The sequence below is a fragment of the Coregonus clupeaformis genome, chromosome 34 (assembly GCF_020615455.1).
Source record: "Coregonus clupeaformis isolate EN_2021a chromosome 34, ASM2061545v1, whole genome shotgun sequence".
In the NCBI taxonomy this organism is placed as follows: domain Eukaryota; kingdom Metazoa; phylum Chordata; class Actinopteri; order Salmoniformes; family Salmonidae; genus Coregonus; species Coregonus clupeaformis.
The window spans coordinates 3011904-3039699 of NC_059225.1; the positions used below are offsets into that span (position 1 = coordinate 3011904).

Below are 27796 nucleotides of genomic sequence, written 5' to 3' on the forward strand. Positions count from 1 at the left end.
GAGGGTAGTGCGTACGGCCCAGTACATCACTGGGGTCAAGCTTCCTGCCATCCGGGACCTTTATTCCCGGCGGTGTCAGAGGAAGGCCCTCAAAATTGTCAAAGACTCCAGTCACCCTAGTCATAGACTGTTCTCTCTGCTACCGCACGGCAAGCGGTACCGGAGTGCCAAGTCTAGGTCCAAAAGACTTCTCAACAGCTTCTACCCCCAAGCCATAAGACTCCTAAACAGCTAATCATGGCTACCCGGACTATTTGCACTGCCCCCCCACCCCATCTTTTTACGCTGCTGCTACTCTGTTAATTATTTATGCATAGTCACTTTAACTCTAGCCACATGTACATATTACTTCAACTACCTCAACTAGCCGGTGCCCCCGCACATTGACTCTGCACCGGTACCCCCCTGTATATATAGCCTCCCTACTGTTATTTTATTTTACTTCTGCTCTTTTTTTCTCAACACTTTTTTGTTGTTGTTTTATTTTACTTTTTTATTAAAAATAAATGCACTGTTGGTTAAGGGCTGTAAGTAAGCATTTCACTGTAATGTTTGCACCTGTTGTATTCGGCGCATGTGGCCAATACAATTTGATTTGATTTGATTTGATACAGTATATTGCAATCATTTCTTACTCTGACCTCTCTCCTTCTCCAGTGTGCTCTGATCTGCTGAAAGAACATGGATGTATCTGGAGGCCAGCAACAGTATGGAGGATCTAAGAAGAGGGTGAAGATCCACCCCAACGCCGTCACAGTGAAATACGCCACCCACTTCCCCCAGCCTGGAGACGAGGGTTACGACGATGCTCCCTCCTTTGAGGACTTTGGTTCGTTTGCAGAGGCCAGCCCTGCTAAGAGACTGGTGACAGACGGTAGTAGGAGGACCCCCAGGCCGTTAGGGGGAGCGGTGGAGCCCCAGAGCAGGGACAAGGGGGTGGGGGGGCAGCTGGCTAGCTTCGGGGAGGCCAACGTCCTGGCGTCCCGGGTCACCTGGATGGCGTTGTTCGGGGCAGCAGTGGCTCACGGCTGCGTTGCTCTGATCACACGGCTGGCAGCAGACCGCTCCAAAGTGCCGTCCCTGGAGCTGATTTTCATCCGGTCTGTGATCCAGGTCCTGTCCATCGTGGTGGTGTTCTATAACCAGGAGGCCCCCTTCGGCCCCAAGGGGTACCGCCTCCGCCTCTTCTTCTATGGTGTCTGCAACGTCATCTCCATCACCTGCGCCTACACCGCCTTCGCCATCGTGCCGCCCAGCAACGGCACCATCATGTGGCGCGCCACCACCACGGTGTTCAGCGGCGTGATGGCCTTCCTGTTGTTAGACGAGCGGCTGGGCTACACAGACGTGGTGACGGTGGTGGGCAGCGTGTTCGGCCTGTGTCTCGTCATGATCCCCAACGTGGCCGACGAGGAGAAGTCCCGCCTCACCTTCTGGAAGGAGGCGTTCGGCTACACCATGACCGTGACGGCTGGCCTCACCGGAGCTCTGTCCATGATCGTCTACCGGGCCATCAAGGAGCGCGTCAGCATGTGGACAGCCCTGTTCACATTCGGCTGGACGGGCACGGTGTGGGGCGCCTCCACCATGTTCGTTATGCAGGAGCCGATCATCCCCCTGGATGGGGAGACGTGGGGCTACCTCGTGGGGATCTGTATCTGTTCCACCGTGGCTTTCCTGGGGGTCTACTACGCCCTCAACAAGTTCCACCCCGCCCTGGTGAGCACCGTGCAGCACCTGGAGATAGTGGTGGCCATGTTGCTTCAGCTCATGGTGCTGCGCACGGTCCCCTCCATCTACGACGTCATCGGGGGGCTGGTCATCATAGCCAGCGTGTTCACTCTAACGGTAGTGAAGCTGTACAGGGTCAGCCGGGCTATACGGTAGGACTACCAGGAGATACTGGACTCACCCATCAAATAGAGCCCGGACTCAGAGTAGGAGTTCTGATTCAGGATCAGTTTGGCCCTAAAGACCATAATGGACAGGGGGGAACAGATCCTTGATCAGCACTCCTACTCTCTCTATATATTTTGAATTGTGGTCGTCATGAAAACAGTAGTCTAAATAAAATACTACAGATTGCCAAAGGCTAAGGTGTGAGCTTGAAGTTCCTTGGTGTCCACATCACCAACAAACTATCATGGTCCAAACACACCGAGACAGTCGTGAAGAGGGCACGAAAAAGCCTATTCCCCCTCAATAACTGAAAAGATTTGGCATGGGTCCTCAGATCCTCAAAAAGTTATACAGCTGCACCATCGAGAGCATCCTGACTGGTTGCATCACCGCCTGGTATGGCAACTGCTCGACCTCCGATCGCAAGGCACTACAGAGGGTAGTGCGTACAGCCCAGTACATCACTGGGGCCAAGCTTCCTGCCATCCAGGACCTCTATACCAGGCGGTGTCAGAGGAAGGCCCTAAAAGTTCCAGCTACCCTAGTCATAGACTGTTTTCTCTGCTACCGCACGGCAAGCGGTACCGGAGCACCAAGTCTAGGTCCAAAAGGCTTCTTTACAGCTTCTACCCCCAAGCCATAACACTCCTGAACAGCTAATCATGGCTACCCGGACTATTTGCACTGCCCTCCCACCCCACCCCAACCCCCTCTTTTACACTGCTGCTACTCTGTTTATTATTTATGCATAGTCACTTTAACTCTACCTACATGTACATACTTCCTCAATTACCTCGACTAGCCGGTGCCCCCGCACATTGACTCGGTACCGGTACCCCCCTGTATATAGCCTCCCTACTGTTATTTTATTTTACTGCTGCTCTTTAGTTATTTGCTTTTATTTTTTATTTAACACTTTTTTTTTTCTTAAAAAAACTGTATTGTTGGTTAAGGGCTTGTAAGTAAGCATTTCACTGTAATGTCTACACCTGTTGTATTCGGCGCTTGTGGTAAATAACATTTGATTTGATTTGAACTATACTGAACAAAAATAGAAACGCAACATGCAACAATTTCAAACATTTTAAACGAGTTACAGTTCATAGAAGGAAATCAGTCAATTGAAAGAAATGCATTAGGCCCTAATCTATGGATTTCACATGACTGGGCAGTGGCGCAGCCATGGGTTGGCCTGGGAGGGCATAGGCCCATCCACTTGGTAGCCAGGTCCACCCACTGGGGAGCCAGGCCCAACCAATCAGAATTAGTTTTTCCCCACAAAAGGGCTTTATAACAGACAGAAATACTCCTCAGTTTCATCAGTTGTCCGGGTGGCTGGTCTCAGACGATCCCGCAGGCGAAGAAGCCGGATGTGGAGGTCCTGGTCTAAGGCACTGCATCGCACTGCATCGCAGTGCTAGCTGTGCCACTAGAGATCCTTGTTCGAATCCAGGCTCTGTTGTAGCCGGCCGCGACCGGGAGACCCATGGGGCGGTGCACAATTGGCCCAGCGTCGTCCAGGGTAGGGGAGGGAATGGCTGGCAGGGATGTTGCTCAGTTGGTAGAGCATGGCGTTTGCAACGCCAGGGTTGTGGGTTCGATTCCCATGGGGGGGAAAAAATAAAATTATGTATGCACTCACTAACTGTAAGTCACTCTGGATAAGAGCGTCTGCTAAATGACTAAAATGTAAATGCATGGTTACACGTGGTCTGCGGTTGTGAGGCCGGTAGGATGTACTGCCAAATTCTATAAAAACAACGTTGGAGGCGGCTTATGGTAGAGAAATGAACAATACATTCTCTGACAACAGCTCTGTTGGATATTCCTGTAGTCAGCATGCCAATTGCACGCTCCCTCAAAACTTGAGACACCTGTGGCATTGTGTTGTGTGACAAAATTGCACATTTTAGAGTGGCCTTTTATTGTCCCCAGCACAAGGTGCACCTGTGTAATGATCATGCTATTTAATCAGCTTCTTGATATGCCACACTTGTCAGGTGGATGGATTATCTTGGCAAAGGAGAAATGCTCATTAACAGGGATGTAAACCAATTTGTGCACAAAATTTGAGAGAAATAAGCTTTTTATGTGTATGGAAAATTATTGCATTTATATTTTTGTTCAGTATATCTATACATCACAGAACATACACCATGTGTGGTTTCCTTCCTCCTATATAATGTGTACATTATATTTTATTTTATACTGTCCTGTTAGCCAGCAGCATAATGAACTGATTACCATGATGTTGGCATAGTGATTACATTTGTGTGTGTTCTTCCTCTGTTTAGTTTCAGCTGGACTGAGGCAGGCTTCAGCTCCACTAAATAAGTTAAACTGCCTAACTACATAAACTCTGCTGCCTCCTCTCCTCTCTCTCCATGCTGCCTCCTCTCCTCTCTCTCCATGCTGCCTCCCTCTCCTCTCTCTCCATGCTGCCTCCCTCTCCTCTCTCTCCATGCTGCCTCCCTCTCCTCTCTCTCCATGCTGCCTCCTCCTCCTCTCTCCATGCCTCCTCTCCTCCTCTCCTCTCCCTCGCTGCCTCCCTCTCTCTCTCTCCATGCTGCCTCCTCTCCTCTCTCTCCATGCTGCCTCCCTCTCCTCTCTCCCCCTCGCTGCCTCCTCTCCTCTCATCCATGCTGCCTCCTCTCTCCTCTCTCCATGCTGCCTCCCTCTCCTCTCCTCCATGCTGCCTCCCTCTCTCTCTCTCCATGCTGCCTCCTCTCTCTCTTCTCCTGCCTCCCTCTCCTTCTCTCATGCTGCCTCCTCTCCTCTTCTCCATGCTGCCTCCTCTCCTCTCTCCATGCTGCCTCTCTCCTCTCTCTCCATTCTGCCTCCCTCTCTCTCTCCATTCTGCCTCCTCTCTCTCTCTCCATTCTGCCTCCCTCTCTCTCTCTCCATTCTGCCTCCACTCTCTCTCTCTCCATTCTGCCTCCCTCTCTCTCTCTCCATTCTGCCTCCACTCCTCTCTCTCCATTCTGCCTCTCTCTCTCTCCATGCTGCCTCTCCTCTCTCTCTCCATGCTACCTCCCTCTCCTCTCTCTCCTCGCTGCCTCCCTCTCCTCTCTCCATGCTGCCTCCTCTCTCCCTCCTCTCTCCTCTCCGCTGCCTCCCTCTCCTCTCTCCATGCTGCCTCCCTCTCTCTCCATGCTGCCTCCTCTCCTCTCTCTCCATGCTGCCTCCCTCTCCTCTCTCTCCATGCTGCCTCCCTCTCCTCTCTCTCCATGCTGCCTCCCTCTCCTCTCTCTCCATGCTGCCTCCTCTCCTCTCTCTCCATGCTGCCTCCTCTCCTCTCCTCTCCTGCTGCCTCCCTCTCCTCTCTCCATGCTGCCTCCTCTCCTCTCTCTCCTCGCTGCCTCCCTCTCCTCTCTCCATGCTGCCTCCCTCTCCTCTCTCTCCATGCTGCCTCCTCTCCTCTCTCTCCATGCTGCCTCCCTCTCCTCTCGCTCCATGCTGCCTCCCTCTCCTCTCTCTCCATGCTGCCTCCTCTCTCTCTCTCTCCATGCTGCCTCCTCTCCTCTCGCTCCATGCTGCCTCCCTCTCCTCTCTCTCCATGCTGCCTCCCTCTCCTCTCTCTCCATGCTGCCTCCCTCTCCTCTCTCTCCATGCTGCCTCCTCTCCTCTCCTCTCCCCTCGCTGCCTCCCTCTCCTCTCTCTCCATGCTGCCTCCTCTCCTCTCTCCATGCTGCCTCCCTCTCCTCTCCCCTCGCTGCCTCCCTCTCCTCTCTCTCCATGCTGCCTCCTCTCCTCTCCTCTCCTCTCCCCTCACTGCCTCCCTCTCCTCTCGCTCCATGCTGCCTCCCTCTCCTCTCTCTCCATGCCTCCTCTCTCTCCTCTCTCTCCCCATGCTGCCTCCCTCTCCTCTCGCTCCATGCTCCTCTCCTCTCTCTCCATGCTGCCTCTCTCCTCTCTCTCCATGCTGCCTCCCTCTCCTCTCTCTCCATGCTGCCTCCCTCTCCTCTCCTCTCCCCTCGCTGCCTCCCTCTCCTCTCTCTCCATGCTGCCTCCTCTCCTCTCCTCTATACTGTAATCAGTCTCAGTATTATTCTCCCCCAGGTAAACATTTAAAGCAATATAATCAGTCTCAGTATTATTCTCCCCCAGGTAAACATTTAAAGCAATATAATCAGTCTCAGTATTATTCTCCCCCAGGTAAACATTTAAAGCAATATAATCAGTCTCAGTATTATTCTCCCCCAGGTAAACATTTAAAGCAATATAATCAGTCTCAGTATTATTCTCCCCCAGGTAAACATTTAAAGCAATATAATCAGTCTCAGTATTATTCTCCCCCAGGTAAACATTTAAAGCAATATAATCAGTCTCAGTATTATTCTCCCCCAGGTAAACACAGGTTAATATCAAGATAATAAGGATGAAATTAAAAGGCTTGAGCAGCTCCAAGGTGATTTTGTGTATAGTGCTACTAAAGAAAATGTTATCTTTAGGATATGTCCACCAGGTGGCGTATGAAATATTTTATTTCACTGAAATTCAATCAAATGCATTTACAAAGCAGATGTCACAAAGTGCTATACAGAAACCCAGCCTAAAACCCCAAACAGCAGCAATGCAGATGTAGAAGCACGGTGGCTAGGAAAAACTCCCTAGAAAGGCAGAAACCTAGAGAGGAACCAGGCTCTGAGGGGTGGCCAGTCCTCTTCTGTTAGGCCTACTGCTGCTAGGTAGCTCTCTCTGCTCTCTCTCTCCCCTCTGTCTGTCCTTGATTGCAGGAGTGAAGTCTGGTGTGCGGGAGTCAGGGTTCCAGCTGCAGCTCATTCACCATAATCACCTCAGCCTTTAAGACCCGGTCAAACTTACTACTCATCGTCAGATCATAGTCAAGACGACCATGTTAGTCTCGCTGCCGACTCAACCTGGTTATTTTTTGCTCTTTGTGTTTTTGGTCTGTTCTATTTACTTTTTCTCCTGTGCCACAGATATTTGGAACCTGACTCCTGCCTCCGCTTCACTCCTGCCACCACCATCCTGCTCTCCACTACCGGACCTCTCTTTTGGACTCATCACGGACACTAGGACATTACGGTACCACACCTGCCCTGATCTGGATCTGTTACCCTCCCTGTAACCTGGACTTGCTCTTCCCCTATATTTGGAAACCTGGACTTTGAACATTGTAAATAAACCTGTTAAAACTTCTCTGGCTTCGAGTACTTGTCTGCATTTGGGTTCTTATCCAGTTAAATCATAACAGTATGATCTGACCCAACATGAACCCAGCAGACAGTAGCTCGGATACCACCCCAGAGTGCACTGAAATTTGGACTGCCATAGCCAATCAGGGCATTTTACTTGGCCAACATGATACCCTGTTTAAGACGATTGCTGAGGACAGTCAGGTGCTGCTTAATCAGGTTCAATTACTCACCAATCAAGTGTCTGCCCTTACTACCCCTTCAGCCCAGATCAGAGAGCCTTTTGTTCCTGCTCCAGAGCGCTATGACGGGAACATGGGAACCTGTGGCGATTTTTTGACTCAATGCTCGTTAGTGTTTGAACAACAGCCCCTCACCTACGCCTCAGAAAGAGCCCGTATTGCCTACCTTATTAACTCTACTAGCGGTTCCGCTCGTGCCTGGGGATCCGCGGTCTGGGAGAGTCAGTCGGACATTTGCAACGCTTTACGTTGCCTTCACCACGGAGATGAGGAAGGTTTTTGACCACCCCGTACGAGGCAAGGAGGCTGCGAAACGGTTGTTTTCTCTTCGACAGGGGGCTCGTAGTGTGGCGGAGATGGCAGTGGAGTTTCGGACTTTAGCAGCAGTGAGTGGTTGGAATGACGAGGCATTACAAGGAGTGTTCATCAATGCTTTGTCTGAGACTTTAAAAGATGAATTGGTGTCATATGATGAATCGGCTACGCTGGATAATCTTATTTCACTCACTATCAGGTTGGATAATCGGATTCGGGAGCGCCGCCGGGAGAGGAGTGTTAGTTCCAAGCAACCTGTCTGTCATCAACAAACTCCTCCCTGCATCTTCCCTACGGAGAAAGCCGTGTCTTCCCGAAGTCGATACGAGGAGCACTGAACCCGAAGCCATGGAGGTGGGTCGGCACGGTTGTCCTCAGAGGAGCGTGCACGTCGTATTCAGGCTCGGGTCTGCCTGTATTGTGGAGAAGCTGGTCATTTCGTTCCTTCCTGCCCAGTTCGTCCGGGAAAAGGGCCGGCTCATCATTAATGGGAGAAGTTTTGGTGAGCCGAGCAGCGGATTCTTCCTCTTCTCCCCGCATTCTGCTCCAGGCATCCCTCCAGTGGCAGTCCCAGAATTTCTCTGTTAGTGCGCTGATTGACTCTGGTGCCGACGAAAGCTTTTTGGATAGAGAGTGGGCTCAACAAATGGATTTGGAGACTGTTCCTATGGACTGTCCGCTGCAGGCTAAGGGTCTAAATGGACAATTGTTGACCCGTATTACCCATCAAACTGTTCCTGTTTGTCTTAGAGTGTCGGGAAATCATCAGGAGAACATTCAATTCCATATTATCGACTGCCCACAGACACACCTGGTCCTTGGTATCCCCTGGCTCATAAGACACAATCCACACATTGATTGGGTGACAGGTAACATTGTTTCATGGAGCACATTTTGTCATGTGAATTGTTTGTGTTCTGCTCAGACTCCTGCCAGTACTGTGCCTCAACCTCCACTGGAGTCCATGGATCTCTCTGCTGTCCCTGACGTGTATCATGACCTGGCATCCGTTTTCTGCAAACACAGAGCTACTTCTCTTCCTCCTCACCGGCCTTACGACTGCGCCATTGACCTCCAGCCAGGAGCCCCGCTCCCCAGCAGTCGCCTGTACAATCTCTCCCGGCCGGAGACGGAGGCTATGGAGAACTACATTCGGGACTCCTTGGCGGCAGGTATTATGCGTCCTTCCTCGTCACCTGTAGGAGCGGGATTCTTTTTTGTTGCTAAGAAGGATAAGACCCTCAGACCCTGTATTGATTACCGTGGTCTTAACAACATCACCATTAAGAACAAGTATTCTCTGCCTTTGATTAATTCTGCTTGGTCCCCTCCTTCATGGTGCTACCATCTTTACGAAACTGGATCTACGAAATGCGTATCACCTGGTGCGCATTCGTAAGGGTGATGAATGGAAGACTGCCTTCAACACACCCTTGGGACATTTTGAGTATCTGGTTATGCCTTTTGGGTTGTCCAATGCCCCTGCTGTTTTTCAGGCACTAGTCAATGATGTCCTTCGGGACATGTTGAATCGGTTTGTTTTTGTCTATCTGGATGATATCTTGATTTTCTCAGAGTCCTCCCAGGAACATGAACTGCATGTGCGCCAGGTGTTGCAAAGGTTGTTGGAGAACAAACTGTTTGTGAAGATGGAGAAATGTGAATTTCATGTGTCTGAGACCTCTTTTTTGGGTTACATCATAGCTCAGGGGAGTTGCGGATGGACCCAGCTAAGATCTCTGCTGTCACGGACTGGCCAGCTCCCTCTACCCGCAAAACAACTTCAACGATTCCTGGGGTTTGCGAACTTCTATAGGAGGTTCATCAAGGACTACAGCCGCATTGCGGCGCCACTCACCGCTCTCACCTCCATCTCACGACCGTTCGCTTGGAATGAAGGGGCCCGAATCAGCGTTCGAAGAACTGAAACATCGCTTCGCCTCGGCTCCCATTCTGATGCAGCCGGACCCCGACCGCCAGTTTGTCGTGGAGGTGGATGCATCCGACACTGGGGTAGGTGCAGTGTTGTCACAACGTTCTCCTGAAGATAACAAACTGCATCCCTGTGCTTTTCTCTCAAGGAAACTTTCTCAGGCAGAGAGGAATTATGATGTTGGCAATCGTGAACTGCTCGCCGTTAAGCTGGCTCTCGAGGAGTGGCGACATTGGTTGGAGGGGGCGGAACAACCCTTCATCGTTTGGACGGATCATAAGAATCTGGCTTACCTCCAGTCAGCGAAGCAGCTCAACCCCCGTCAAGCCAGGTGGGCACTATTTTTTTGGGAGATTCAATTTTTTCTCTGTCTTACCGTCCTGGGTCACGCAACGTCAAGCCTGACGCCCTGTCTTGTGTTCATTCGGCTGTTGATACTGGTAGTAACCCTGAACCCATTTTGCCTCCTACCTGCAGTATTGCAGTCATCACATGTGACATCGAGGGGATTGTTAGACAGGCTCAACATCATCAAGCTGACCCTGGGAGGGGTCCTCCTAACCGGATGTTTGTCCCTGAGTCTGCTCGCTCCCAGGTACTTCAGTGGGCTCACTCGTCTCCCCTTACCTGTCACCCTGGAGTTTCGCGGACCCTTGACTTTGTGCGACGGAAGTTCTGGTGGGCCACGATGGAGGCGGACACTCGAGCCTTCATTGCTGCTTGTACGGTATGTGCACGAAGTAAAAACTCCACCCAGGCCAGCGCTGGTCATCTACGACCTCTACCTATACCCAGCCGGCCCTGGTCGCATATCGCTATGGATTTTGTCACTGGACTTCCCCCCTCGTCTGGTAAGACTGTCATTCTTACGGTGATTGATCGTTTTTCTAAGTTCGCTCATTTTTTGGCCCTACCTAAACTGCCCACTGCCAGAGAGACGGCTGATATTTTGGTTGAACATGTGTTCCGCTCTCATGGTCTACCCACGGATATTGTCTCTGACAGGGGTCCCCAGTTTGTCTCCCAGGTGTGGAAAGCTTTCTGTAAAGCTTTGGGCATTACATCCAGCCTGTCCTCTGGATATCACCCCCAGACCAACGGGCAAGCCGAGAGAGCGAACCAGGAGATGGAGACCGCTCTTCGCTGTGTCACTGGGTCTAACCCTGGGTCATGGAGCTCCATGCTCCCCTGGGTGGAATATGCTCATAACACCTTGACTAACGCTTCCTCTGGTTTGTCTCCATTTCTGTGTGCTCTGGGTTATCAACCTCCCCTGTTCCCTTCCCAAGAGAGGGAACTGGCGGTACCCTCGGTGCAGTCCCACATGCGCCGCTGCTTCAAGGTCTGGAGGAAGGCCAGGGTAGCTCTGTCCCGAGCTTCGGGCGTACATGCAGAGGCAAGCCAACCGTCACCGGTCCCAGGCTCCCGGTTACTCTCCTGGTCAAGAGGTATGGCTGAAGTCACGGGACCTTCCATTGAAGGTGGAGTCTAAGAAGATGGCGCCTCGTTTTATAGGACCGTTCAAGATACTGTCTATTGTTAACCCCTGCGCGGTTAAGCTACAGCTTCCTGCCTCCCTACGGGTTCATTCCACCTTTCATGTTTCCCAGATTAAGCCTGTGTCGGTTAGCCCTCTGTGCCCGCCCTCTCGTCCCCTCCTCCGCCCAGGATCGTGGGTGGGGGTCCGGTCTACACTGTCCGGCGACTTCTGGATGTTCGCCGCCGAGGTCGTGGTTTCCAGTACCTGGTGGATTGGGAGCGGGTATGGTCCCGAGGAACGTTCCTGGGTGCCCAGGAGCTTCATTGTGGATCCTGCTCTGGTCCGAGAGTTTCATAGGTTACATCCCGATAAACCCCGTCGGCCGCCAGGTGGCGTCCGTAGAGGGGGGGGTACTGTTAGGCCTACTGCTGCTAGGTAGCTCTCTCTGCTCTCTCTCTCCCCTCTGTCTGTCCTTGATTGCAGGAGTGAAGTCTGGTGTGCGGGAGTCAGGGTTCCAGCTGCAGCTCATTCACCATAATCACCTCAGCCTTTAAGACCCGGTCAAACTTACTACTCATCGTCAGATCATAGTCAAGACGACCATGTTAGTCTCGCTGCCGACTCAACCTGGTTATTTTTTGCTCTTTGTGTTTTTGGTCTGTTCTATTTACTTTTTCTCCTGTGCCACAGATATTTGGAACCTGACTCCTGCCTCCGCTTCACTCCTGCCACCACCATCCTGCTCTCCACTACCGGACCTCTCTTTTGGACTCATCACGGACACTAGGACATTACGGTACCACACCGGCCCTGATCTGGATCTGTTACCCTCCCTGTAACCTGGACTTGCTCTTCCCCTATATTTGGAAACCTGGACTTTGAACATTGTAAATAAACCTGTTAAAACTTCTCTGGCTTCGAGTACTTGTCTGCATTTGGGTTCTTATCCAGTTAAATCATAACATCTTCTGGCTGTGCTGGTAGAGATTATAAGAGTACATGGCCATTAAGGCCAGATCGTTCTTCAAGATGTTCAAACGTTCATAGATGACCAGCAGGGTTAAACAATAATCACAGGTACAACAGGTCAGCACCAATGTCAGTTGGCCATTCACAGCGGAGCATTCAGAGGTCAAGGTCTCTGTTGTATCCTCCCATTCCATTATCCTCCCATTCTACTATTCTAGTTCAGTACATTCTACCATTCTAGTTCAGTACATTCTACCATTCTAGTTTAGTACATTCTACTATTCTAGTTCAGTACATTCTACTATTCTAGTTCAGTACATTCTACCATTCTAGTTCAGTACATTCTACCATTCTAGTTTAGTACATTCTACCATTCTAGTTCAGTACATTCTACCATTCTAGTTCAGTACATTCTACCTACTATACTCTACTTAGTTGTAATGCTCGTCTGAATGGAAGTCTAGACAATCCTTCCAAATCACTCCAGGTGTTTTGGCGCAGCAAACTGCATAGCAGTCAATCACATATTACAAGTTCTACCATTAACTTGTATCCACAGTAGGAGATGACCAAACACAGGTATTGTTGGAGTATTTGATATGGTGTGGTGTCACATCTGTCTTTTATTGTCACAGGCTCTACGCAAGAAGGGAAGATGAGGTGCAACAGGAACGGCTGTGTGTTTCTAGATGCAGCTCATCAAATTAGGTAGATCTGTCATGATACAACAGGATGAGATGCAACAGGACATATAAAATCAATTTATAACATTTTTGACATGCGTTTTTCTGGATTATTTTGTTGTTTTTCTGTCTCTCACTGTTCAAATAAACCTACCATTAAAATTATAGACTGATCATGTCTTTGTCAGTGGGAAAACGTACAAAATCAGCAGGGGATCAAATACTTTTTTCCCCTCACTGTACACATCAGGTCCCCGAACTTCCTGTAAAACATCCTGTAGGTCTGTCTGCTGTCTTATCGTTGTCACGGCCTAAATACCAATCACCAAATGAGGAGACTAATGCAAATGTGGGTTAAATCAACTGTAGAACATGCTATCAAAATGATGTATTCTGCAATAGTGAAGGATTAACAGCAACATAACTCTGTTGACAACATTATACATCAAACAGCACTATCATGCTATCACTATCATGCTATCACTATCATGCTATCACTATCATGCTACTCTTTTTACAGTTTTTAAAAACTCAGCAGCGAACGTTCTCTCTCCATTCAGCTCCACTCTAATCTTGAGGGGCGTTTCTTTAAAACATACATCCAATCCCATTTAGCCCTTACATAACTAGACCAATCACCTATTTTGAATGTTATATTGTTTTTGTGCTTCGTTGAGTGATGTTCTATCGATTCCCTGGGTCATTTCATGTGTATCTGAGTTATTGGCGTTCAATCAGGCAGAAATCCGGCCAGTATGAAGTAGCACTGCGATAAAGTCTCTCTCACTACAATGGAAGTTAATAGGAATATGACTTTTAGATCGCGAAAACGTCTATCATACATGTCAGATTTCAAAACTGAACCATGTCATAACTCAGGAGAATGTCCTCTCTCGAATGAGCCATTGATCATATTTTAGCGATATTCCTACCTCGATAAATGTGTAATTATAAGCACATTTTACCTCTTTAGTTAAGGGTGTGTGATGGCGCCGGAGGGGATGGCTGCCGTTTTATGGACTCTTAATCAACCGTGCTATTTTATGTGTTTTTTCGCATTGTTTGTAATTTATTTTGTACATAATGTTGATGCTACCGTCTCTTATGACCGAAAAGAGCTTCTGGATATCAGAACAGCGATTACTCACCTTGAACTGGACGAATATTTTTATTTTATGATTCGGACGAGAGGGATTTTCTCCAGACACCCGACAGGGCCCTCATCCCCGTCATTCGCAGTATAAAGAAAAGGAGATATCGCGGAAGGAGATCGGGGTGCCTGGTAAGGAGCCGGCGACGAGTGGCTAATCTGCCTTTGCTATCGATACTATTGGCCAACTTACAATCGCTTGATAATAAAGTGGACGAACTACAGGCAGGAATATCCTACCAACGGGGCATTAATTAACTATAATATCTTATGTTTCACCGAGTCGTGGCTGAACGAATACATGAATAACATACAGCTGGCGGGTTATTCACTGTATCGGCAGGATAGAACAGCAGCCTCTGGTAAGACAAGGGGTGGTGGTCTGTGTATATTTGTAAACAACAGCTGGTGCACGATATCTAAGGAAGTCTCGAGGTTTTGCTCCCCTGAGGTAGAGTATCTCATGATAAGCTGTAGACCACACTATCTACCAAGAGAGTTTTCATCTATATTCTTCGTAGCTGTCTATTTACCACCACAAACCTATGCTGGCACTAAGACCGCACTCAATGAACTGTATACGGCCGTAAGCAAACAGGAAAATGCTCATCCAGAGGCAGCACTCCTAGTGGCCCAGGACTTTAATGTAGGGAAACTTAAATCCGTTTTACCTCATTTCTACCAGCATGTTAAATGTGCAACCAGAGGGAAAAAACTCTAGACCACCTTTACTCCACACACAGAGAGGCATACAAAGCTCTCCCTCGCCCTCCATTTGGCAAATCTGACCATAATTCTATCCTCCTGATTCCTGTTTACAAGCAAAAACTAAAGCAGGAAGCACCAGTGACTTGGTCAATAAGGAAGTGGTCAGATGAAGCAGATGCTAAGCTACAGGACTGTTTTGCTAGCACAGACTGGAATATGTTTCGGGATTTTTCTGATGGCATTGAGGAGTACATCACATCAGTCACTGGCTTCATCAATAAGTGCATCGACAACGTTGTCCCCACAGTGACCGTACGTACATACCCCAACCAGAAGCCATGGATTACAGGCAACATCCGCACTGAGCTAAAGGGTAGAGATGCCACTTTCAAGGAACGGGACACTAACCCGAAAGCTTATAAGAAATTCCGCTATGCCCTCCGACGAACCATCAAACAGGCAAAGAGTCAATACAGGACTAAGATTGAATCGTACTACACCTGCTCTGACGCTCGTCGGATGTGGCAGGGCTTGCAAACACTACTACAAAGGGTAGCATAGACGCAAGCTGCCCAGTGACACGAGCCTACCAGACGAGCTAAATTACTTCTATGCTCGCTTCGAGGCAAGTAACACTGAAACATGCATGAGAGCATCAGCTGTTCCGGATGGCTGTGTTATCACGCTCTCCGTAGCTGATGTGAGTAAGACCTTTAAACAGGTCAACATTCACAAGGCCGCAGGGCCAGACGGATTACCAGGACGTGTACTCCGAGCATGTGCTGACCAACTTGCAAGTGTCTTCACTGACATTTTCAACCTCTCCCTGTCTGTCTGTAATACCAACATGGGTCGGCAGGTAGCTTAGTGGTTAAGAGCGTTGCGCCAGTAACCGAAAGGTCGCTGGTTCTAATCCCCGAGCCGACTAGGTGAAAAATCTGTTGATGTGCCCTTGAGCAAGGCACTTAACCCTAATTGATCCTGTAAGTCGCTCTGGATAAGAGCGTCTGCTAAATGACCTAAAAATTAAATAAATAAAATGTTTCAAGCAGACCACCATAGTCCCTGTGCCCAAGAACACTAAGGTAACCTGCCTAAATGACTACCGACCCGTAGCACTCACGTCTGTAGCCATGAAGTGCTTTGAAAGGCTGGTCATAGCTCACATCAACACCATTCTCCCAGAAACCCTAGACCCACTCCAATTTGCATACCTCCACATATGATGCAATCTCTATTGCACTCCACACTGCCCTTTCCCACCTGGACAAGAGGAACACCAACGTGAGATAGCTAATCATTGACTACAGCTCAGCGTTCAACACCATAGTGCCCTCAAAGCTCATCACTAAGCTAAGGACCCTGGGACTAAACACCCTCTGCAACTGGATCCTGGACTTCCTGACGGGCCGCCCCCAAGTGGTAAGGGTAGGTTGCCACACTGATCCTCAACACGGGGCCCCTCAGGGGTGCGTGCTCAGTTTCCTCCTGTACTCCCTGTTCACTCATGACTGCATAGCCAGGCACGACTCCAACATCATCATTAAGTTTGTCGATGACACAACAGTGGTAGGCCTGATCACCGACAACGACGAGACAGCCTATAGGGAGGAGGTCAGAGACCTGGCCATGTGGTGCCAGGACAACAACCTCTCCCTCAACGTGATCAAGACAAAGGAGATGATTGTGGACTACAGGAAAAAGAAGAGGACCGAGCACGCCCCCAATTCTCATCGACGGGGCTGTAGTGGAGCAGGTTGAGAGCTTCAAGTTCCTTGGTGTCCACTATCAGCACACCAAGACAGTCGTGAAGAGGGCACGACAAAACCTATTCCCCCTAAGGAGACTGAAAAGATTTGGCATGGGTCCTCAGATCGTCAAAAGGTTCTACAGCTGCACAATCGACTGGTTGATGACTGGTTGCATCACTGCCTGGTATGGCAACTGCTTGGCCTCCGACCGCAAGGCACTACAGAGGGTAGTGCGTACGGCCCAGTACATCACTGGGGCCAAGCTTCCTGCCATCCAAGACCTCTATACCAGGCGGTGTCAGAGGAAGGCCCTAAAAATTGTCAAAGACTCCAGCCACCCTAGTCATAGACTGTTCTCTCTGCTACCGCACGGCAAGCGGTACTGGAGCGCCAAGTCTAGGTCCAAGAGGATTCTTAACAGCTTCTACCCCCAAGCCATAAGACTCCTGAACAGCTAATCATGGCTACCCGGACTATTTGCATTGTCCCCCCCACCCCTCTTTTACGCTGCTGCTACTCTGTTTATTATCTCTGCATAGTCACTTTAATAACTCTACCTTCATGTACATATTACCTTGACTAACCGGTGTCCCCGCACATTGACTCGGTACCGGTACCCCCTGTATATAGCCTCGCTATTGTTATTTTTACTGCTGCTCTTTAATTATTTGTTACTTTTATTTCGTATTATTTTATATGTATTTTTTTGTGATTTTTATTCTTTCTTAACTGCGTTGTTGGTTAAGGGCTTGTAAGTATGCATTTCACTGTAAGGTCTACCTGTTGTATTCGGCGCATGTGACAAATACAATTTGATTTGATTTGATTTTGCGATGCATGTTGCCGTTGCCAGAGATATTTTAGAAGGAAGAATCCAGGAAGGAATCCAATGAATGGAGGAACGCTTAACGCCCCACCCAGCAGACTGTCGACCAATCGCGTTCACGTTGTCATGCTGTGTCAAGCGGTTGCTAAGCTAATCGTCGCACAATCCCTTAAAGTCGAGAAACGTGCCTATTTTTCTCGAAAGTACGTAATGTCACGATTCCAAAGCTATACGATATTACAGATAACAAGTTAATTATCTCACATCTCGGAAAAGATTTGCAATGTTGTACTTCTAGTTGACGAAATTCATGCTAATGATGATTTTTTTGAGCTAGCGCCCAATAGACTCCCATTCACTCCTTGAAGGAGAGCGCTACTTGTCCCAGAATTATGGAATGCTGTTTGGGCCTTTGCGAATGGAACGCCATTTGGGTCTTTGTGTGTCAAAAAAGATACTTGTTGACCAATCAGGACCTGAAATATGACTGCACGTCACATAACAATTTAACACGTTCATACATTTTTTACGTAGTTATTACACATAGATTAATCTGTTGAAATCACTGTGGATGTATTAGACTTTAGAATTGCATTGGGGGCATACTTATTGCACTGTACAGCCTAACCTATGGATTGTGAATCAATGACATGGAGTATCAGTCTATTCAGTGACACCCAGAGAACATTAGCGTCGTAGCTCTTATTGCGGGACTCTGAAACCACTGTGAATTGAGCCACATGTAATGTACCAGTCACCCTACTATGTGTATTGAACACTATTCCAGAGGAAAAACAATACAACCTGGATGTTTTGGAGTCTGATAACTATGAGGAGGACTTTCCCACAGTCAAATTCCACAATAAGAGCTACGAGACAGTGGCACTGCCGCCTCCCTGTAGCTCAGTTGGTAGAGCATGGCGCTTGCAACGCCAGGGTTGTGGGTATTTGTATTCATTTGCGTCACTTTCAAAGAGGAACTTTTATTTTGAGGCGAACAGCAAATTCCACTATTGTGGCTAATCCGTATTGTGGCTAGCTTCACATAGGTGGGTCCGACCATCATTAATCAAATAAGAACTGTGTTATAAATACGGGGTATTTTACAGCGCTTGGGGAAGTGCCGGCGCTCGTGTGGCAGCGGCAGGTGCAGGAGACAAAACTTTACCAGCGTCATAGCATACGTATTGGTGAATCACTGTGACATATGAAATACTAGTGATAGTGTAATCAATGTGTAATAACTACCTGGGCGGCAGGTAGCTTAGTGGTTAAGAGCGTTGTGCCAGTAACCGAAAGGTCGCTGGTTCTAATCCCCGAGCCGACTAGGCTGTTGATGTGCCCTTGAGCAAGGCACTTAACCGTAATTGCTCCTGTAAATCGCTCTGGATAAGAGCATCTGCTAAATGACTAAAATGAATGAAGGTTAGATTATTATGTGATGTGCAGTCATATTCAGGTCCTGATTGGTCAACAAGTTTATCGATCTCCAGGTTGAACATGTTGAGATTGTAGACTCCTAAATTGATAATGCAGTTTGTTTAGGTGATTTTACATGCTGATATTTTCTTTGGTATTAGTGTGTGTAGCTACGTTTGCTAGCTAGCCCATAGAGAGCACTGCATTGTGGATTTTGTAGTGGACTTGAGATGCAACAGATTTCCACAACGATTTTCCATGTTGCTAACAACCTTATTATAACGCCAAAATGAAAGATTTGTTCACAAAAAAATATTGTTCTCACATTCGTTTTATTTAACACTGTAAATTAAAGGAATTAGTGGTTTTAGGTGGAATTTTCCTTTAACAAGGTGTAGGCCGTCATTGTAAATAAGAATTTGTTCTTAACTGACTTGCCTAGTTAAATAAAGGTAAAATAAATAAAATAAATAAAATAAATAAAATAAACAACACAAAATAATCAAACATTTTGAATATTGTCAAATAAATAAACAGAAACAAACATACCTTCTCAGGAAAAACTCTAAACTTTTTCTGAACGGCAAGGTCACACGATGGCTACTCTCACAAACGACTAGAACAGCAAGGGCAGTGCACAGCAAGCCAGGGACCTCCCGGTACAGAGCTCTCACCTACACACGAGGTTGGGGGTGATTCCATACATTCTACAGGTTCACGTTCACCATTATTAAGGGCGGCACAGGAAACACTGACCGAAGTCTTTGTTCCTTCCCTGTCCTATTGGGCTTTCTTTCTTTTTTTGCGGGGGTCGCTGCGGCCTCATCAAGACCCTCACACAACATACATTTGACCTGATTTTTGATTTGATTTGACATAGGCCTAGATCATGAATAAACGTGTAAATGTTGATTTGTAAATGTTTTTTCTCAATGCCTCAGGAGGTAAAGGCAAATGTAAAAGTGCTTGCCAAGCGTTGCAGGTATGCAGACAACCTCCACCAGTGTTGAATAGAGAACCTTTATAGAAATACCACTGTGACCAGTAGCCCTGCAGGAAAGGCATACCAGTCTATTCTGGTAAATACAGTGGCCATTGAAGAATGTCATGGGGGTCAAATAATGTCCTCTTTTACAGCAGTAGGCTAACCCGCTATAGTTGGACAACCTGCCAATTACATAGATTGATTGATTAATCATTGATTATTTTCTTCCAGGGAAATAATGCTGTTAATGGAAAAGAATAGGCTAATAGATGCTGGTGCTACATTTAGCCGTACAATGAGACACTCTATATGAGAGCGTGGTTCTCTGTAGCTCAGCTGGTAGAGCACGGCGCTTGTAACGCCAAGGTAGTGGGTTCGATCCCCGGGACCACCCATACACAAAAAAATAAAAAATAATGCATGCATGACTGTAAGTCGCTTTGGATAAAAGCGTCTGCTAAATGGCATATTATTATTATTATTACATATGGCGATACAAATACACAGACTTTATCTGAGAGACATCTTGATTTGTGTCATGGGAAAAACAAACATTTTGTATCGATGGGTGAGTTCGTTTTGGGTTAGTGCTATCTGAGATCATTGGGATGTCCCAACCCTAACCCTTACCATATCAATTTTAAATTCCAACTTCAATGGGGTAGAGAGGGATGTCCCAAGGATCCCGGACAGGAAGGACCATTCGTTTTGCATGGCCCGGTGCCCCGGGCGAATGGATGTTTAAACCCCGCCTACCCGGGGCACCGGGCGAATGGATGTTTCAACCCCGCTTACCCGGGGCACCGGGCCATGTAAGACGAACTCACCCAATGGGATGCGGTAAACATTTTGATAGGCAGCCAACCACTGTTGTGGGGGACCGGTTTGATTGACACTGCCACTGTCCAATGAAAAAAAACAATTTCCATCAAACGACCAATGGGAGCATTGAGCATCGTGAACACTGGGAGCAACTCGAGGAGCTATCTCTGTGTCTGGAGCTTTGTCATGCTGGAAACGGGAAAGCTGGCTTTTTCCAACGAGGTTGGTATTATGATTATAGTCAGCTAGACAAGTTGTGCAAGGTTACCTTAGCTAGCTAGGTTTTGGTCCTAGTCACCAACCATCTACACGGGCGTTTCAAATCATCTTTGCTGTACATGGTGATTTCATCAAGCAAAAAAAAAGGGACAGGTACGACCGATCAGTTAACCAGGTAAGACCCAGAGGGATCTGCGATGTTCATGTCTGCATCTTGAATTGCTTCGCTAACTAGCTAGCTGGGTAGGTTAGCAAAAAACATTTCTGACCTCAACTCATGGGAATAGAGGCACGTCCTGATAATTAAATATCCCTTGTAACGTTGTGAATGCTGAAAAATAGCATCTTGATTAGCTAACTTCATAGCTAGCCATGCTTACTTGGCAAGCTAGCTGTCTAGATTGCTAACGTTAGAGTTAGCTAGCTGTCTTGCCAGAGTGGCAAATATGCCAACTGGTTGTTAACTTGGCTGGCTGAGATTGTTGTCTCACATAATACGATTATTGTGGATAGTCAGATTAATATAATAGTTCGTTTAAAACGTTTACATGTTTTGCAGGAAGAACGATTTCCCTAATAATCCTGTTTACATGACACATCTGAAATAAGGCTATCTGATGGGACTTTTGATAAATACAGAGAATCGCCAATGAAAATAAACGGTCTACCACAGTGACTGTTATTTGTGCTTAGACTAACTTTATTTGATTCCGAGTTAGGATATATACAGTTTGTATGTGGAAACTTATTTCTAAGACGCATACTTTGAGTTTTTCTGAACTGCATAAATGTTTTTTTTATCATAGTCCAACACGTGTACGCGTAGGCACAGCAGTTTTGGACCACTGGTTTTCATACTTGAAGAATTGTCAGCGCAACTCAAGCAGAACTCTGTCAACACATTGACATTGGCTGTGAGTCCCCCGCGGATGGTGCTCAGGATTTGCATCCTTGGCACAATAAAGTTACATAATAATAATAATATGCCATTTAGCAGAAGCTTTTACCCAAAGCGATTTACAGTCATGCGGGCATAATTTTTTTGTGTGTGTATTATATTCTACTCAGTCTATAGGCTTCACTGATGCCGTTCAGTGTCTTGAAGTCAATACATCCGTCTATGATTGCTGAAGTTCATAACTAGCTAACATTGACATTATAATATTGACATTAAAGTGATATGTGTGTAAGTCATTTTCTGCTATTTCTTGGGGATTCATGATTAACCGGTGGAAGCAATTTAAACCACTGTTCTGAACTAATATTTATACGAAAAACGCTTTAGGGTCCATTCACAGATCGCCTACATAGCTCGATACACATCCATAGGCATACAGGTATTTTTCTATCCTCTTCTACACAATAAGCAAGACAAGAGTTAGCTAACTATGTTGTAGTGCACTGCTGTACAATGTAGAGAAACACGGGGAAATTCAAGAGGGTGCTACGAAATTAATGTCAAAACGTCGTTTTCTTTGCCCTATGTCATTATAAATAACATAGAATGATTCATTAGATTGTTCTCTACAATATTATAACCTTCATGTACTTGACAGTGTTGATGAAATAAGAACGTTAATGTCCTGTGACCGTTGCTAGTTTAGACTGCGATGCACTTGGTTGTATCTTCCATATTTGGTGTTGTGAGGTGGTACCATCTGGAGGTGTTTCCGCAGGTTGGACCAATCAAAATTAACTTGGTACCGTAGTCATTTTCACCTCCAGATCCTTGGCTTCCATTGCCTGTAACCGCAATCAATCAAGGGGCCGTTTCTATGGCGATTTAAAGGGAAAGACTCAGAAATACACAATGAAGACAGGAACAGATTGTCTTCGCAGAGGGTGGATATTGAAGTTCAGTCTGTTAGCTTTGTGAATAAATATATCTTTAGTCACTATTTAGTTATGTATTCAGTGGATTTCATTTACAAAAAGCCCATGTTTCCACGCTTGTCGTTCGAAGTTAGTTCGGTTCTGTCGCGGAGGAGCTCCACAGAGTTCTATTCAGCAGTGAACACTTTTTGATCATGCCTGTGATGACATCCCATTCACTCTAAACATGCTAAATTATCAGAGTAAATGGTCGGTAACTTTTTAACCATATATGGTAGAGACAGGGGGTTTGGACTATTGTTTTTCTGATGTAATTTTCTATTTAATGGACATATTTCCATAATCTTTGAGTGCAAGATGGCTCCGACAGACATGGCAACTCTGCTTCTAGCTGCTAAGCAACTTTGCAGTATTTTGTTTTTTTGTGTGTTATTTCGTACATTATCAGGCCAGAATGTTTTTTGTGTTATTACATACAGCCAGAAATAACTTTGGGATATCAGAGCGGTGGTAACTCACCAGCATTACGACCAGGAATATGACTTTCCCGAATTGGATCCTTTGTTTGTACCCCCCAGGGCAATTTAACTTATCCCAGAGGCTGCTCCAAGATGGCGCCGGCGGAGAAGAGCTATTTGGAGTGGACTTCTAGTCCGACTCAGGAGGCGTGCACACCATCCACCGCTTCCCAGTATATTACTCACTAATGTTCAGTCTCTGGATAATAAAGTACACGAGCTCAGGGCGAGGATCTCCTCTAGAGAGACATCAGGGCCTGTAACATACTCTGTTTCACGGAAACATGGCTCTCTCCGGATATACTGTCCCCGTCCATACAGCCAGCTGGGTTCTCAGTACATCGCACAGACAGGAATAAATAACTCTCCGGGAAGAAGAAGGGCGGTGGTGTATGTTTCATGATTAACTACTCATGGTGTGATTGTGATAACGTACAGAAACTCAAGTCCTTTTGTTCACCCGACCTAGAATACCTCGCAATCAAATGCAGACCGTATTACCTCACAAGAGAATTCTCTTCGGTTGTAGTCACAGCCGTATATATTCCCCCTCAAGCCGATACCACAACAGCCCTCGAACTACACTGGACTTTATGCAAACTGGAAACCACATATATCCTGAGGCCGCATTTATTGTAGCTGGGGATTGGGGCTGTATTTCTAGACCTAAGGAAAGCTTTTGATACTGTTAACCATGGGGTTCTCATCACAAAACTGTCCAAGTTCAAGTTTTCCCCCGATGCCTTGAGATGGATGAAATCATACCTTGAAGGCAGAACCCAGTGTGTCAGAGTGAGCAATGAGCTGTCACCCACTCTCAGCTATGATGTGGGCGTGCCCCAAGGGTCAATACTGGGGCCCCTCCTGTTCAGCCTGTCCATTAATGATCTGCCTTCTGTCTGCACTGGGTCTGAAGTTCAAATGTATGCAGATGATACAGAGGATAAGACATGGCTAACCTCCCGAGTGGCGCAGTGGTCTAAGGCCCTGGTCTAAGGCCCTGGTCTAAGGCCCTGGTCTAAGGCCCTGGTCTAAGGCCCTGGTCTAAGGCCCTGGTCTAAGGCCCTGGTCTAAGGCCCTGGTCTAAGGCCCTGGTCTAAGGCCCTGGTCTAAGGCCCTGGTCTAAGGCCCTGGTCTAAGGCAGTGGTCTAAGGCCCTGGTCTAAGGCCCTGGTCTAAGGCCCTGGTCTAAGGCCCTGGTCTAAGGCCCTGGTCTAAGGCCCTGGTCTAAGGCAGTGGTCTAAGGCACTGGTCTAAGGCCCTGGTCTAAGGCCCTGGTCTAAGGCCCTGGTCTAAGGCAGTGGTCTAAGGCCCTGGTCTAAGGCCCTGGTCTAAGGCAGTGGTCTAAGGCCCTGGTCTAAGGCCCTGGTCTAAGGCCCTGGTCTAAGGCCCTGGTCTAAGGCCCTGGTCTAAGGCCCTGGTCTAAGGCCCTGGTCTAAGGCAGTGGTCTAAGGCCCTGGTCTAAGGCCCTGGTCTAAGGCCCTGGTCTAAGGCCCTGGTCTAAGGCCCTGGTCTAAGGCAGTGGTCTAAGGCCCTGGTCTAAGGCCCTGGTCTAAGGCAGTGGTCTAAGGCAGTGGTCTAAGGCCCTGGTCTAAGGCAGTGGTCTAAGGCCCTGGTCTAAGGCAGTGGTCTAAGGCAGTGGTCTAAGGCAGTGGTCTAAGGCAGTGGTCTAAGGCCCTGGTCTAAGGCCCTGGTCTAAGGCAGTGGTCTAAGGCCCTGGTCTAAGGCCCTGGTCTAAGGCCCTGGTCTAAGGCCGTGGTCTAAGGCCCTGGTCTAAGGCCCTGGTCTAAGGCCCTGGTCTAGGCCCTAAGGCCCTGGTCTAAGGCAGTGGTCTAAGGCCCTGGTCTAAGGCCCTGGTCTAAGGCCCTGGTCTAAGGCCCTGGTCTAAGGCCCTGGTCTAAGGCCCTGGTCTAAGGCCCTGGTCTAAGGCAGTGGTCTAAGGCCCTGGTCTAAGGCCCTGGTCTAAGGCAGTGGTCTAAGGCCCTGGTCTAAGGCCCTGGTCTAAGGCCCTGGTCTAAGGCCCTGGTCTAAGGCCGTGGTCTAAGGCAGTGGTCTAAGGCAGTGGTCTAAGGCAGTGGTCTAAGGCCCTGGTCTAAGGCCCTGGTCTAAGGCCCTGGTCTAAGGCCCTGGTCTAAGGCCCTGGTCTAAGGCCCTGGTCTAAGGCCCTGGTCTAAGGCCCTGGTCTAAGGCCCTGGTCTAAGGCCCTGGTCTAAGGCAGTGGTCTAAGGCCCTGGTCTAAGGCACTGCATCGCAGTGCTAGCTGTGCCACTAGAGATCCTGGTTTGAATCCAGGCTCTGTCGTAGCCGGCCGCGACCGGGAGACCCATGGGGCGGCGCACAATTGGCCCAGCGTCGTCCAGGGTAGGGGAGGGAATGGCCGGCAGGGAGGTAGTTCAGTTGGTAGAGCAGGGTTGTGGGTTCGATTCCCAAGGGGGGCCAGTATGAAAGAAAAAAAATATGAATGCACTAACTGTAAGTCGCTCTGGAATGGTCCAGGTTACAAAGTGACTCAGTGACTCACTACTGTAATGGTCCAGGTTACAAAGTGACTCAGTGACTCACTACTGTAATGGTCCAGGTTACAAAGTGACTCAGTGACTCACTACTGTAATGGTCCAGGTTACAAAGTGGCTCAGTGACTCACTACTGTAATGGTCCAGGTTACAAAGTGACTCAGTGACTCACTACTGTAATGGTCCAGGTTACAAAGTGGCTCAGTGACTCACTACTGTAATGGTCCAGGTTACAAAGTGGCTCAGTGACTCACTACTGTAATGGTCCAGGTTACAAAGTGACTCAGTGACTCACTACTGTAATGGTCCAGGTTACAAAGTGACTCACTGCTGTAATGGTCCAGGTTACAAAGTGACTCACTACTGTAATGGTCCAGGTTACAAAGTGACTCAGTGACTCACTACTGTAATGGTCCAGGTTACAAAGTGACTCACTGCTGTAATGGTCCAGGTTACAAAGTGACTCACTACTGTAATGGTCCAGGTTACAAAGTGGCTCAGTGACTCATGTTTGCATCTCAATGTGAAAAAAACAGTCTGCATTTTCTTCACAAAGAGGGCAACTGATGCTGCAGAACCAGATGTCTACGAGTCAGGGGAGGAGCTCCAGGTGGTATCTGATTTTAAGTACCTTGGCATCATACTTGTTTCCAACCTCTCTTTTTAAAAAGCAGGTGAAAGGTAACTCAAATAACCAAATTCAACCTAGCTAATTTCCGATTCATACAAAATACAGAGGTAGCAAAACTGTACTTCAAGTCTATGATACATAACATACTGCTTGACTAGTTGGGCCCAAGCTTGCTGTACAACATTAAAACCCATTCAGTCTGTCAACAAACAGGCTCTCTAAGTGTTTGATAGAAAGCCCAATAGCCATCACCACTGTTACATCCTCAGAAAGCATGAGCTCCTGAGTTGGGAAAATCTTCTGCAATACACCGACGCATGTCTTGTATTTAAGATCCTAAATGGCCTGGCTCCCCCTCCACTTAGTAATTTGGTTAAACAGAAAACCCAAACCCACGGCAGCAGATCCACAAGGTCTGCCATGAGAGGTGACTGTATAGTTCCCTTAAGGAAAAGCACCATGAGAGGTGACTGTATAGTTCCCTTAAGGAAAAGCACCATGAGAGGTGACTGTGTAGTTCCCTTAAGGAAAAGCACCTTTAGTCAATCTGCTTTCTCTGGGAGAGCTTCCCATGTCTGGAGCACACTGCCATCAGACACACACACAACTGCTCCACCTATCACACCTTCACAAATAACATAAAGACATGGCTGAAGGCCAATCAGACCAGTGAACATAAAGACATGGCTGAAGGCCAATCAGACCAGTGAACATAAAGACATGGCTGAAGGCCAATCAGACCAGTGAACATAAAGACATGGCTGAAGGCCAATCAGACCAGTGAACATAAAGACATGGCTAAAGGCCAATCAGACCAGTGAACATAAAGACATGGCTGAAGGCCAATCAGACCAGTGAACATAAAGACATGGCTGAAGGCCAATCAGACCAGTGAACATAAAGACATGGCTGAAGGCCAATCAGACCAGTGAACATAAAGACATGGCTGAAGGCCAATCAGACCAGTGAACATAAAGACATGGCTGAAGGCCAATCAGACCAGTGAACATAATCTCTAGCTGTGTATTGCCACGTTCCATGTTGTCTGTAGCTTGTGAGGTGGAAACACTGTTGTTTTATGTATTTAGTTTTGTTGCTTTTTGTGTTATTGCTCTGTCTGCGTGCTACGTGTTGTAACCGCAGCTAGGTGACTAGAAATATGGTTGAGGACAAACAGTGGAGTTATTCCCTCCATAAGGCAATCAAACAGTGGAGTTATTCCCTCCGTAAGGCAATCAAACAGTGGAGTTATTCCCTCCATAAGGCAATCAAACAGGCAAAACGTCAGTACAGAGACTAAGTGGAGTCACAATTCAACAGCTCAGACAGAAGATGTATGTGGCAGGATCTACAGACAATCACGGATTATGAAGGGAAAACCAGCCACGTCTCGTGGCTGCCAAGAGTGTGCAAAGCTGTCATCAAGGCAAAGGGTGGCTATTTGAAGAATTTCAAATATAAAATATATTTGTTTAACACTTTTTTGGTTACTACATGATTCCATATGTGTTATTTCATAGTTTTGATGTCTTCACTATTATTCTACAATGTAGAAAATAGTAAAAATAAAGAAAAAACCCTTCAATGAGTAGGTGTGTCCAAACGTTTGACTGGTAGTGGATATACTGTATTCTATTCTACTGTAGTTTACTCAATGCCACTCTGACATTGCTCGTCCTAATATTTATATATTTGTTAATTCCGTTCTTTTACTTTTAGATGTGTGTGTATTGTTGTGAACT

The 27796-nt window shown here is 47.5% G+C and overlaps 2 protein-coding genes across 4 annotated transcripts in view; both read left to right on the forward strand.

Annotated features, from left to right (window-relative positions):
- The first annotated feature begins 681 nt into the window (after nucleotides 1-681).
- Nucleotides 682-1952, forward strand: LOC121549532 (solute carrier family 35 member G2-like). Its single transcript, XM_041861327.2, has one exon. The coding sequence runs from the start codon at nucleotides 682-684 to the stop codon at nucleotides 1885-1887; it is 1206 nt and encodes a 401-aa protein (XP_041717261.1). The 3' UTR covers nucleotides 1888-1952.
- An 18547-nt stretch (nucleotides 1953-20499) lies between these two features.
- The window catches only part of LOC121549634 (cytoplasmic protein NCK1), a 196585-nt gene continuing 189288 nt past the window's right edge, over nucleotides 20500-27796 (forward strand). Inside the window, exon 1 of one of the 3 annotated variants that reach the window (XR_005996848.1) lies at nucleotides 20500-20735. The gene's annotated coding sequence lies outside the window, so the exon portion shown is untranslated. The remainder of the gene's footprint in view (nucleotides 20736-27796) is intronic. The other 2 variants (XM_041861412.2, XM_041861413.2) reach the window with 2 other exon arrangements.